This window comes from Chelonoidis abingdonii, chromosome 1 (genome assembly GCF_003597395.2).
Source record: "Chelonoidis abingdonii isolate Lonesome George chromosome 1, CheloAbing_2.0, whole genome shotgun sequence".
NCBI lineage: Eukaryota > Metazoa > Chordata > Testudines > Testudinidae > Chelonoidis > Chelonoidis abingdonii.
This window is the reverse complement of record NC_133769.1, coordinates 114,050,296-114,064,712: the sequence shown is the minus strand read 5'-3', so window position 1 is coordinate 114,064,712 and position 14,417 is coordinate 114,050,296. Positions and strand designations below refer to the sequence as shown.

At 41.4% G+C, this 14,417-nt stretch overlaps 1 protein-coding gene across 4 annotated transcripts in view; it reads left to right on the top strand.

Moving 5' to 3' along the window:
* Positions 1-14,417, top strand: part of BICD1 (BICD cargo adaptor 1) — a 274,856-nt gene that overhangs the window by 121,183 nt on the left and 139,256 nt on the right. For all 4 annotated transcript variants that reach the window (XM_032778931.2, XM_032778930.2, XM_032778929.2 and 1 more), the window contains exon 2: positions 10,147-10,359. In XM_032778931.2, the coding sequence (XP_032634822.1) occupies positions 10,147-10,359 (213 nt within the window). The remainder of the gene's footprint in view (positions 1-10,146; positions 10,360-14,417) is intronic.

The window sequence follows — 14,417 nt, the reverse complement described above, 5'->3', positions numbered from 1 at the left end:
TAGTTATAAAGCATTATGGGACTTAGTAGATAAACCAAAGGATTGTGGGGGTGTGGTTCATCTGCTAACAGCATCATGCCTTGGTGATCTCACACTTGACATCTGTCAGACCAGTCGGGGAAGTCTTCCACTGAAAATGTGGCATTTGGCCTTCAGATCTTTAAATCTAACTTGAGCATCACACCCAATTTAAACTGTCGTGGCACTACACAAGGAGGCTAGTGGTTTCTGACAGGACTCAAGCCATATAGGGCTTTATTTAGCAATGTTAGTTTCTTGAATTGCATCAGGAAACCAACGCAATTGTCAGAAAACTCATGCAATATGTTTCCTGTAACTAAAAGCCAGCTGTGGACCAGCAGTATCTTCTGAGTAGCTTTCTAGGATATTCTTTTGCATATGTGTAGTTTCTATCCTTGAATTAACTATCAGCTTTTTTAAAAGTACTGAACATGATTTTCATTTTCCAATGATGGTTTTTTTGTCTCTGAATAGGCATTGTCTTTCTGATTGTTACTTGGTCTAGAATGACTCTTAGTAATCTAATCAATCACAAAACTACGCAAAAGAATAAATGGACACAAATCTGACATCAGGAATCATAACATTCAAAAACCAGTCGGAGAACACTTCAACCTCTCTGGTCCCTCAGTAACAGACTTAAGGGTGGCAATTTTGCAACAGAAAAGCTTCAAAAACAGACTCCAGTGAGAAACTACTGAACTTGAAGTAATATGCAAAGTAGAGACCATTAATTTAGGCTTGAATAGAGACTGAGAATGACTGAGTCATTACACACATTGAATCTATTTCCCCATGTTAAGTATCCTCACATCTTCTTGTCAACTGTCTGAAATGGGCCATCTTGATTATCACTACAAAAGTTTTTCTTCTCCTGCTGATAATTGCTCATCTTAATTAATTAGCCTCTTAGAGTTGTTTTGGCTACTTCTACCTTTTTATGTTCTGTATATGTGTATATATATCTCCTTACTATATGTTCCATTCTATGCATCTGAAGAAGTGGGCTGTAGCCCACGAAAGCTTATGCTCAAATAAATTTGTTAGTCTCTAAGGTGCCACAAGTACTCTTGTTCTTTTTATATCACGCGTGTTACAAGTTTTGTTAACCCGAACGGATTCAAAAGCAACAAACTTTTCCTCTTAAAGGGACAGTGCTGGTGAAATAAATGACCAGCTCATTGGAACCTCTACAGCAAGGTTACATGGTTATATAAGGAAGTACTGTTTTCTACACAAATGCCTTAGGCTCTGATCTTGAAAATATTTATGCATGTGCATAACTTTAAACATGTGAATAGTCCCATTGAAGTACTTAAGTAGTTCTCTTTGAAAAGTTTAACCATTCTATATGCAAATTGTTCTAATCGAAGTTTAAAATGCACAAGGAGGACAATCTCTTGCGTACACTTTGACAAAAGGATACTTTTGATATTCTCTCCTTGATGTGTGGATTTGCATAACTTCCAACCATGCTAAGAGGAATTATGTGAAAAAAAAAAAAGTGGGGGGATGGGTATAAACTGACAGCAATTTGTGGAGTAGTTTAATGGCTTAGCATAAAGTATTTTTACAGACTACGTATTCAAATTAGAATTCACAGGAAAAAATACTGAATTCCTTATTTCTCTCTCCCTATAGCTATGCCTACAGTAGGAGTGAGGGGTGTGGTTTCCCTGCTTATATACACATAGTCGCTCTGGCTCTCATCAAGCTGCTTCCACTATGAGTAGCAACATGGCCACAGAAGGATGGGTAGTGGAAGCAGAGGCATGGCTGAGCCATGCCAAGTACCTATCCACTGGTTTCAGGTTTGTACTCGGCCTGGCTCAGCTATATCTCTGCTACCACTACCCGTGCTCCTGCGGTGACACTGCTCCAGCTAGCGTATGTGTAGATAAGCAGGGGAATCGCTCCCCTTTGAATTGTAAAATGTAGATAAAAACTCATCAGCTTAGTTGCACCCTCATGCTGGATACCTCTATTATATTTGGACATTTCCTAGTTGTGAAATATTCATTTTTGTGAGAGGTAGGAAGGTAGGCGATGGGGTGAAGTGATGACAAAAAGCTTAAAGCTCTTACAGTGTGAGAACTAGTTTATAGGATGTGAAGTAGGGCACAGTTTAGATGATGATTGGTAGAAGTTCAGTTCTTAATGATCAGTGTAATTCATAATTTGCTGTTAGTGATTTTATAAAAAGTGATTCCGGATAAATGATTTACCAGCACAGTAAAAGATCAAGTAAATAGCTGGTTCTATCACTGAGCAGCTAAAATTCCATGGCTTCTGTGGAGATATAAACATGTACTTAGGGTGACCAGACAGCAAGTGTGAAAAACTGGGACAGCTGGTGGGGGGTAATAGGAGCCTATATAAGAGAGACCAAAAAATCGGGACATCTGGTCACCCTACATGTACTAGAGACCCGCTATATTTTTAGCAGCTAATTGTCTTGCATCCCTTTTAGGAACAAACATTTAAAGCTTGGATTTTGCAGGGTGGGCATGAGAGGGGAAACAATCCTTTTTGTGAATGGTTGCCTCTTCTTCCTCAGACTTGTATACACTAGGAAAACAACAGCTATTGTGCTCCTATGCCTTGCAACTTGCATATTAAATGTCCTTAGTTCTAGTATAAACATCGTTTCACCACCATTACAGAAAGTGTGTTAGATATGGTGCAGCAAATAATAATTAAATATGTTTTTGTATAATTTTTCTCATGCCTGAAACCCCCTGGGGATCTAATACAGTATTTTTATTTTTATTTTTTTAAATTACAGTTGCTATGGCCAAATGCTAACCAGGAGAAGGTTTTCAGGGAAGAAAAATAAAATCCCAAATCCCCTTTCAATGCACGTCACAAACCTAAAAAGACAGCACCCTGACATCAAATATTAGGAAAAGGGCTCATGATGACCCATGTAGAAGGATGGATAGGTTCATTGATGGGAGGGATAGGTCCCTCGATGGCTATTAGCCAAGCTACTCGGGGATGCAACCCCATGCTCTAGGTGTCCCTAAACCTCTGACTGCCAGAAGCTGGGACTGGATGACAGCAGATGGATCACTCAGTAAATTGCCTTGTTCTGTTCACTCTGTCTCTGAAGCATGTGGCACTGGACACTGTCAAATGACAGGATACTGGGCTAGATGGATCATCAGTCTGACCTAGCATGGCCGTTCTTATGTTCTCAAAGATACCACTGATGGTATTTTGGTATTTATCCATAATAGTCTCCTTAAGTGATATCTGACAGCATCGGAAGGATTCAGATTCCAGTAAAACTGCTATTTAGTAGCAAGGCCATGTCCTCCTGTCTTTTAATGGGCTGGTTGTCTTCTTTCTCTGCCAGCTACAGCTGCTGTGATGGTGGCATATAAATATGTCTGTCTACATACATATATAGCTAACATAAGAATGGCCATACTGGATCAGACCAACGGCCCAGCTAGCACAGTATCTTGTCCTGACAGCAGCTGGTGCCAGATACTTCAGAGGGAATGAATAGAACAGAGCAATTATCAAGTGATCTATCCGCTGTCATGAAGTCTTGGCTTCTGGCAGTCAGAGGTTTAGGGACACCCAGAGCATGGGGTTGCATCCCTGACCATCTTAGGTTTATCAGTGACTATTAGCTATCTTCTGTGAATTTATCTAATTCTTTTTTGAACCCAGTTATACTTTTGGCCTTCAGAACATCCCCTGGCAATGAGTTCCACAGGTTGACTTTACATTATGTGAAGAAGTACTTCCTTATGTATGTTTTAAACTTGCTGCCTATTAATTTCCCTGCCTGATCCCTGGTTCTTGTGTTACGTGAAGGGATAAGTAACACTTCCTGATTCACTTTCTCCACACCATTTGTGATTTTTATAGACCTCTTATCATATCCCCCCCTTAGTCATCTGTTTTCTAAGCTGAACAATCCCAGTCTTTTTAATGTCTCCTCATATGGAAGCTGTTCCATACCCTTCATCATTTTTGTTGCCTTTATCTGCATTTTTGCAATTCTAATGTACCTTTTTTGAGATGGGAGAACCAGAACTGCATACATTATTCAAGGTGTTGGTGTATCACTGATTTATATAGTGGCATTAAGATATTTTCTGTTGTATTATCTATCTCTTTCCTAATGGTTCCTAACATTGTGTTTAGCTTTTCGGATGGCTGCTGTACATTAAGCAGATGTTTTCAGTGAACTGTCCACAATGACTCCAAGATCTTTCTTGAATGATAACAGCTAATTTAGAATCCATCATTTTGTATGTATAGGTGTGATTGTGTTTTCCAGTGTTCATTACTTTGCAGTTATCAACACTGAATTTCATCTATCACTGTTTTCCAGTCACCCAAGATCACTTTGTAAATCTTTGCAATCTGCCTGGGACTTAACTATCTTGAGTAATGTTGTACCACCTGCACACTTTCCCAACTCACTGTTCACCCCTTTTTCCAGATCATTTATAAACAAGTTGAATAGCACTGGCCCTAGTATAGATCCTTGTGGGATTCTGCTGTTTACTTCCCTCCACTGTGAAAACTGACCATTTATTCCTACACGCTGTTCCCTATCTTTTAACCAGTTACTGATCTATGAGAGGACTTTCCCTCTTATCCCATGACTGGTTACTTTGCTTAAAAGTCTTTAGTGAGGGACCTTGTCAAAGGCTTTCTGAAAGTCCAAGTATGCTAAATCCACTGGACTACCCTTGCCCACATGTCTGTTGACCCCATCAAAGAATTCTAATAGAGTGGTAAGGCATGATTTCTCTTTTCAAAAGCCATGTTGACTCTTTTTGCCAACATATTGTGCTCATCTATGTGCCTGATAATTCTGTTCTTTACTATAGTTTCAACAAATTTGCCTGGTACTGAAGTTAGGCTTATTGGCCTGCAATTGCTAGGATTGCCTCTGGAGCCTTTTAAAAAAAAAAAAAATTGGCATTACATTAGCTATCCTCCAGTCGTCTGGTACAGAGGCTGATTTAATGGATAGGTTACATACCACAGCTAGTTGTTCTGCAATTTCATATTTGAGTTTCTTCAGAACTCTTGGGTGCACACCATCTGGTCCTTGTGATGTATTACCATTTAATTTATCAGTTTGTTTCAAAATCTCCTCTACTGACAACTAAATCTTGGACAGTTCCTCAGGTCTGTCCCCTAAAAAGAATGGTTGAGATGTAATCTCCCTTATATCTTTTCTGCAGTGAAGACTGAGGCAACGAATTTATTTAGGTTCTCCACAATGGCCTTGTCGTCTTTGAGTGCTCCTTTAACATCCTGACTGTCCAGTGGCCCCACTGATTGTTTGGCAAGTTTCTCTCTTCTGATGTTCTTAAAAAACGATTTTGCTGTTAGTTTTCGTTTCGTTTGCTAGTTGTTCTTTGAATTGTTTTTTCTTTTTTCTTTTTTTTTTTTGGTGGCTTGTCTAATTATACTTTTATGCTTGACTTGCCAGAGTTCGTTCCTTTCTGTTTTCCTCAGTCAGAGTGGACTTCCACTTTTTAAAAAATGTGTTTTTGTCTCTAGCTTTCATCTCCATAGTATCTGTGTCCCTTTAATAGACAGGCACTTTATTGCTTAGGCCTTTAATCATTAATAGTGAGCCACTGAATGCACCTTTTATTTCATAAGCTGTACTTTATCAGCAGTGCTCCTAATTTGCTGTTATATTTAACAGGTGTATTTACTAAATCACAATTAACAGTTTCATTAGTTTAAATCGAACCTCTTGTTTAAAATAACCCATCCAGCATGTTGCTGACTCCTGCTGTTTCACAACTTGCAGTCTTTTGAAGAGACAGCTGGATTAATATATTATTGAATATATTTAGAATCCTTTAATGCTGATTTCAGTAGTTATTGAAGTAAACCATACTTACAAAGTACAAAGGTATGAACAGAGTTTTGCGATGAAATTCTCAAGGGTTCTTTCAGCTGTGATTCCAGTAAAATGTTGCTTGTGTTCTGAGAAGGCTATAAATAACAACGGTAAGGCAATGGATTTAATTTGGCATGACATTTCTATTAACGAGAAGGTAAAGGAGAGTACTGTTTACAAAAAGAACAACTGTCTAGCATACTTTGGGTCTGGGGGATCAGGCTGAGAATGGAGCTATGAGTACAGCAGAAATTAAATTTTTGGGAGGGTCTTCATTAGAAGAAGAGATGAGTCCACTACCTTTGTCAGCCCTGAAATGGGAAGACTATCACCATCTTCAAGCAAGAATAATTTTTCGGGTTAAGAAATGTGTGAGAGCTTTAGCTACTATTAAGATAGTGGCTCTTTATACTTGGTTACTTCCATTGGTTTTGAGTAGGTTATCCACGATTTTGACTAACAGTAATTAAAATGAAGTGGCAGATGTTTCTTCGCTATGTGCCTTTTTGTCTGTCTTATCGAGCTAAATTATGCTGCTGATCTCTGCTGGGCCTGCTGTAGTACTGAACTAGAGCTGTCTAAAGCAGCCATCTCTCTCATTAACCACTTGGAAATGCTATGCAAGAAAGGGGATCACTAAAGCCAGCAGCAGGGAAAGAGTAACTAGCAAATATCTGTTCCTTTAGAAATTTCTTTTCATCCCTAAATAATAATACTCTCTTCATGAGAGGAATAGGGGATAGAAAAGAAAGGAGTGGAGCAGGGAAGCGGGGAGGAAGAGGCTAAAAGAAAGCAAATAAAAATGGTAATGCTGTTAAACTCTCTCTGATTTATTTTTTTTAAGAGTTTAAAAGCAGCATCTCTATTTGCTGTACAGTAATATAGATGGTCATTGCCTATGTAGCCTTCTCAACTTTCTTGTGAATTATGATGAGCCTTCACACGTTATCGTTGCACCTCTGACTGCCTGAAGTTGGGTCACATCATAAGGCACTGTTGAAAATGGGAGACAATGTAGAGAGCCAGGGTCGGCTCTAGGTTTTTTGCTGCCCCAAGCAAAAAAAACAAAAACAAAAACAAAAAAATGGCTGCCCCTCATCCCAGCCCTGGGCTCCCCTCCATAGCCCCCCGGCTGCCCCAGCCCTGGCCTTCCCGCCGCCCCAGCGCTGGGCTTCCCCCTTTCCTGCCCACCAGTGCCCTCCCCCCACCTGTCGCCCCACCCCACACACACTTGCTGCCACCCTAGCCCTGGGCTCTCCTCCCCCTCCCCCCCACCTGCACCCTCCTTCCGCTGCAGCCCTGGGTCGCTGGTAACTCGCTCCCAGGGCGGGTCATTCAGCAGGAATTTTGGATGTGCACAAAACACAGACAGGATTGGTTCCCATATGGTTACAGAACTGCAGTAAAGTGGAACAGTTTTCAGCTTGTGTGATTGGAGGATATCTGGATGCATATTATAAGACTGTCCTCCATAAATGAGGAAAAGTTGAAGTGCCTTTATTATTCTTTTGTTCCACTCTTATCTTTCTAGGGAATTGCCAATGCATTCACTGTCTTCGTTTTAAACAACAAACAAACAAGGCAATGGCTGCTTGAAATAGCAATTCAGTCCCTAATAACCACTGGAAGATTTCTTGCTCAATTTTATCTACTTTTTCTACAGCAAGTGCATGGATCAGTATATTTGATTTGGAGAAATGAAGTAATAGCTGCCCAAACTGAGCTTGAGCACTCCTGAATTTGAGGTGTTCAAATCTGGAAGCAGGTGCTGGTGTGGAGGGGAGGGGCTGTGGGCTCTGCGGGGAGCACAGCAGCATGTATGGAGCTGCACGAGCCAGACACGCTAGGTCTTGACTGGCACTGGTAAGGGGTTATGGGGTTGGAGAAGGGGTAGGAGGTTCTGTGGAGGGGCAGTTAAGGGACAGGTACGGGGGGGTTGATGGGGCAAAGGTTCAAGGGGGCAGTCAGGGGGCAGGCAGCGTTGGATAGGCATTGGAGTCCCAGGGATTGTCAGGGGACAGGTAGGGGGTGGGTCCTAGGGGGCAGTTAGGGGGTGTCTCAGGAGGGGGCAGTTGGGGACAAGGAGAAGGGAGGCTTAGACAGGGGGTGGGGTCCCAAGCGGCAGTTAGGGGCGGGGGTCCCAGGAGGGGGTGATCAGGGAGCAGGGGGGGCAGTTGGATGGGTTGGGGTTTCTGTGGGGGGCAGTCAGAGGGAGTGGATGGTGGCAGAGTGGGACTTCCCTATCCCTGGACTGTCCTGTTTTTTGAATGTTAAAATATGGTCTCCCTACCACTCACAGCACACTGGCGCATGAGGTCCCCCTCCTTCCTTTCCAGTTAGTAGTGGCCAAGGGAATGCTGGGAAATGTTGTTCTTTCCCTGCTCCCGGGCTGGCCCTGTAGGCAGGGAGCTAACCAAGGAACTACAGCTCCCAGAGCCCCCTGTTGGTTCTCAGCTCCCATGCTGCCCTTGCAAATGGGCTGCCCCAAGCAGGTGCTTGATTTGCTGGTGCCTTAGAGCCGCCCCTGTAGAGAGCACTACTAGCCATGTACACTTCTTATTTTTTTTAAAAATCTATTTACTATAAATTAGAGAAAAAGAGCACTTGCAGATATTGGATCACCTAGCTCAGTGATGGTCAAATGGCTACCGATGGTGTAAGCCGCATGGGCTGGGGCTGTCTTTTTGTTCTGTGTTTTGCCCTGCAGCTAGCAATATATGGGGTCCTGGTCCATGAACAGGTCCCCTAGGTGCTATGGTAATACAAATAACAATACTGAGCCGAGGAAGACAGAATTTCTCAGCAAGCAGTGCACCATCTAGATCTCAGAGAAGACTACCTGGAAGAAGATGAAATATTGCACAGTGGTACCTGTGTTTGTTTTGGGCTACATCTATGTTACAGATGACAACAGATTCAATGTGTCTTATTTCATGCAAATTAAGTGGGGCGCTCTGTGATATTACACCCCATATTCATCATAGAAATATTGTTATGACGTGAATATGGCATAACTAAGATATGTTTTATGCAAGATAGGTCATGTGAGGTATCGTTTAGAAGGTTATGATCTACTGAATGTGTTTATCCTCTTGCATGCATGTATCATTTCTGTGTCTGAGGTTAGGAATATTGACTTTTGTAACAACTGCAACTGTGTGTGTACTTGGGAGAATGCCTACTGTCTGGTGGGCATTCCTCCATCAGCCTGAATGAACCATTTAAGAAGGACAATAGAATTTTGGAAATATTAATCTCACACCATCTTGAGGAGCTTTCTGGGATGTTGCTTTGATAGTGCAGGGTCTTCTGATGTCACCTGATACAGAGTACCATCTTGGACACTGCTTGTATTTTTCCTCTAGAAACAAGAGGTTCTTGCCTTTATGTAAATTCTATTTAAGGCTGGGGAGTAAGGCAAAGAGGACTCATCTCCATTGCCTCCCAGTCCAAGAAGGAAGATTGCTAAAAACGCCTGAAGGGAAAGGCAGGGGTTGAGTCCAGGCTGAGACAGGTCCAGTCTGTAAAGAAAAATAACTGGAACTCTAAGCTACAGAAACTCTGCAACTTGCCTAAAACAACATTTAGGGTGAGAAATTACATTTTGTAACCTGTTTCTTGGGTGTATTAAGCTTCGTTTGCGTGTTTTGTTTTATTTGCTCAGTAATCTTTGTTCTTTTTGCTATCCCTTATAATCACTTAAAATTTACCTTTTATAATTTTAATAAATTTGTTTTTTATTTAAAAACCCAGTTTGTGCCATTCATACTGGGGGGGGGGGTGTGAATTTTCATGAGCTTGCACTGTGCAAGTCTTTCTATAGAATTCAAGACAATATTATTTTGGTTTTATGCCCCAAAGGAGGTATACACCACGTGAGTGCTGGGCAATCCCCAAGCTGATTCCTCTCACACAGAGCTGATCTCAGTGTCTGTGTCCATTTGCAGCTGGGTGTGTCCCTACCTGGAGAAGGCTTTAGGGCCTGGCACAGCTAGGACAGGGTGAGGAAACGCAGGCTGGTGGAACAGGCAGAACCAGTGGGACCCCGGCACATCAGGTGGCATCCCGGACAGGGGGCTCAACCTGTGACACCCTCGTCTCTTGGAGAGCTGCTGATACAATGTTTAGTTGGTCATAACCTGGAGGCCTCAGATGTGGTCCATTCCCCATGGCAGGATAGAGTTGCTCTCTACAGTGAGGAGATTTTTAAGGCTTCCATTATTTTACTCTTGCAGGCATTTGGACAATCATTCTCAATCCACCGCAAAGTGGCTGAAGATGGTGAAACACGTGAAGAGACTCTCCTGCAGGAGTCTGCATCAAAGGAAGCCTATTACCTAGGGAAGATCTTGGAGATGCAAAATGAGCTGAAACAGAGCAGGGCAGTGGTCACCAAGGTTCAAGCAGAGAATGAGAGGCTCACTGCTATCGTCCATGATCTGAAAGAGGTAAATTAATGAGGGTGAGGGAGGAGAGTTGGGGATGGGACTAAGAATGGTTTTTCTTTGAGTTTGATAAATGGTATGGCTCTGAGTTACAAAAATAGCATTGTATCTATAAATATGGGAGTATCCTGCTGTAATCAGTCCCAGGGACACCACAACCCAGTTTGTTTGGTGGGCGGGGCTTTTAAAAAGGAAAAAGTCACTGTGTGAAAAGCTGCATTTGAAGTAAAACCAGCTCAGCAATTCATAATTTTAAAAGCACAGCAGGGCTTTCATCTTACTGTTCAGGATCTGCAGAAACATGCACTTCTCATAAATACTTGTTTTTTGCATTCTTTTCTGTTCAGATGATTTTCTCTCTTCTTCTCACTTTCTGTTTTCTCGCTTAAATTACTTTGGGTTGGCTATTTTGTGGGGAGGAATAGCTCAGTGGTTTGAGCATTAGCCTGTTAAACTCAGGGTTGTGAGTTCAATCCTTGAGGGGGGCTACTTAGGGCTCTGGGGCAAAAATCTATCTGAGGATTGGTCCTGCTTTGAGCAGGGGGTTGGACTAGATGATCTCCTGATGTCCCTTCCAATGCTGATATTGGATGATCCTACATCTAGCCAGAACTTTCACTTCTTTGCTGTTTACTCTACTGTACAGGGTTCATGAGTTTGTTCATATTTTGAAAGTTGGGATTAGGGAGGAAACAAACTGGCTAGCTAAGGTTACAGACTCCGGTGAATGTGTCTTCAGATTTCCTAATCTTACCATTTTCTTAATAGAATAATGACACACTGAAAGAAGTGTAATAATTGGAGGTAACGACATGTCTTAGGTGCTTGTAGGCCTTTGGCCTGAGGAAGGCACATATCTCACATCAACCTCATATCCAGAAGTGTCCTGTTGCTTACTTATCTCATTGTTCCTCTCTTTCCAGGCATGTACATCTCACTGAGATTAATATCATAGTTCTTATGTGTCAATAGGGAGTAAGAACTGAGGTGCTGTTCTACTTTAAGTGGCTCTGGACTTTGGCCAATGTTCCACTACTGACGCTAAGGCTTTGTTTACACTTGCAAGTGAAAGACAAAACTTTTGTCATTCAGAGGTGTTAAGCGCGCACACACCTCAAAAATGTAAATCCAAAGTCATCTTTTTTAAAGAGGGGCTGTCATTTGTTGTTTTTTTTTAAATACTTTATGATTTTTTTATTAAGTACAAATTAAAATTAGCCTCCCCGTGTTTTAAAAAAATGTTTTTAACCACTCCTCCACAATGCTGGAGATAGTATTTCTGTGAGTGCATCACAACCCCACAGTATTCTGGTCTGTACTCAGTTGATCTTCTCTGGTGCAGAAAACAGATTGTTGGATTCTCCCAGTGCAGGCCCTGTTATAGGTACCATGCAGCTAAATTGCTTGAGGAAAGTGCACCTCTAACCTCAGTCTGTGTTGGGAACTCTCTTCCAATTGGGTTCTGTTTCTTGTTCTGGTCATGTGTTTCAGAATCAGTATGCTGATCATGTACTGTAGGAGTGTCTGGTCAGCAGTTTTCCAACAGGGCAGAAATATCTGAATCCTTGCAAGGGTATTTTGAACAATCAGGACATACTTGAAAGTCAACGGCTCTTATGAGCTCTGTGAATTGAGTAATCCCAGAGTTTAAAAAAACAAACAAACATGAATTATTGCAAGGATGTGCCATACTACAGTCTGCCGAGCTGTTTGCACTGGCTTTTCCTCATTATAGAAGGGTGTGGGGAGGCTGTCAGGGCTTTCTCTGTGAGGGCTGTGGGACTCTGGAACTTGTCCCACCCACCCTTGTGTGTGTGTGTGTGTGTGTCTGTCTGTCTGTCTTTCATGCACACGCAGAAATAGCCTCAAATTGATGCAAAAGACACCTGTCTGAGAGGGCTGAAGGTACATTTCCCACAACAATGAAGAGTGGAAAGGAGTTTCTGTAGGTCTCTGGCTGGCTGAGTTCCCGTTGAAATGATTACATTAATGCTGCTGAGACTTCACTGTATTATTAATGATGTGTTGTGAGGTCTAGAACCTCAGCTAGGCATCCTTTAATTATTATTTAAATCCAAATAAATAGAAAATAAATGTTTTCAAAAGTAAGCCTGCCCTTTGTTTCCCCACCCACGGCCTCTGACTTGTGACATTCAGAATTTGTAGTCATAGAGTTTAAGGCCAGAAGGGACCATCAGATCATCTCATCTAACCGTCTGTATATCACAGGCCAGCAACACTACTTACACCTGTACACTAAACCCAACAACCAAAATTGATCAGAGCCTCTTAAAATCTTTCAGTAATCTGAACCAGACACCATATTTTGTTTTCATTAACTAGGTTTATAGTCATGAGGAACATTTTTCAGTAAGCGGTGACAAAAGTTCAGAGATATTATGTGAATGGTTGCTGGCCTGTGTATCTCTAGAAATCAATATGGTTAATAGCTTATTTAACCTTTTATGTAGCTGCATATGAACTGGTGAAAGGTGAAAATAAAGCCCAAAATGTCACAATGTAACAGGATCTTTTTACAATATAATCTGTATCTTCTGTCACTTTTGCTGTTAATTTTGCAATATTTAACATTTCTGGTTTTTATGGGGGAGATTTTCAAAGGCACAAATGGCAGTTAGGTGCCATTTGTGCCATTTGAAAATCTCCCCCTACAATATCATAAGGGGGCTCAGTGCTTTATAGTCCAGCACGAGGATGAGGCCTCTGACCTGAGGAGCTTACAGCCATACTTTAAGCTAATTCCATATAAACAATATGTGATCGGACTCAAAAGCTGGAGCGGGAAGCTGTTGCAAGGGGACCAGCAGTGGGAGGACTTTAAATGTATGGGAACTGTAATTCTGATCTGAGCACAGCTGGCAGCATGAAGAAAAGCATGAAATTAAGAGTGGGAAACAGTATCGAGGGGGGCAGTTATGAGATCAAGTTGGGCATAACCAGGATTTTGAGTTTGGACGTAGGTGAAAAAGAGAGCGGAGATATAGGTAGAGATGGAGCTGTGCAAAGCTTAAAAGGTTAGACTGAGGAATTTGAACATGATGCAGATAAATCCCTTTTTTAGTCTCCAAACAGTTTTAAGGGCTGCCATTCATTCCTATCTCTCTTCAACCTATAGAAGATGAACTTCAGATGAAACCTGACAGACAAAGGGTTGAAACCATATTCTGTGTTACTAGAAACTTCTGTAGTATCTGTTAGGACTGCAGAAAGGTACAGCCACCACAGACCAGGGCTGCTTGTAATTCAGTTGATAAAATAAATGAATATCAAGGCTTCAGTGATGGGAATGTTAAGGAGCTTAACCATCAGTGTACACCTGGTTTCCAGAGGGCACGGGGAAATAAGTAACAGTGAAAGGATGGATGGGGAGAAGGGAACAGAGGCCTGTGGGGAGTGTGTGCCCTATCTTACACTAAGATTGGGCTGAGAGAGAAGCTTTAGGATCAAGTCCTGACCTCGCTGAAGTCAATAGCAAAACTCCCATTCACTTCATTGGCGTCAGGATTTCACTTTTAATACCAAAAGGATATGGTGGATGAACCTTTGGACTATTGCTATTTCAAACCCATGCCAGACTTCACTGTTTTAGCAATTGAAATAGTTGTGCTGTGGATTCTTTCCAAGTATGAATAGCTACTACCAGGACCTTAATCACTAGCTGTTATAATTCCTTTTTGTTCTGGGCCATTTAATGTTGGAGAAATTTAACTGTGCATGAAATGGCCTTTTTGCTTCCAAAACTTCAGCAAGTTTTGTGTCTGAATTGATTTTCATAACAGATACATTGGAATGTTTGCTTTTTTATACTAAAAAAAGAACCCTTTAAAAATAAATATGGGCTATTTTCATTTGGAAATGGTCCTTTAATCAGTTATAAAAAGCCACAATTATTCATGGGTCCTTCCCCTCCACCCTCCATTCCCACCCAAAAAACCCCAGAATATATTTGAAAATTTAAAATAAGATGTGAAATCTTCAAATATTGAGGTTTTAATTTCTTAATTTTTTTTTTTTTTTTTTTTGCAGTTAAAACACAAATC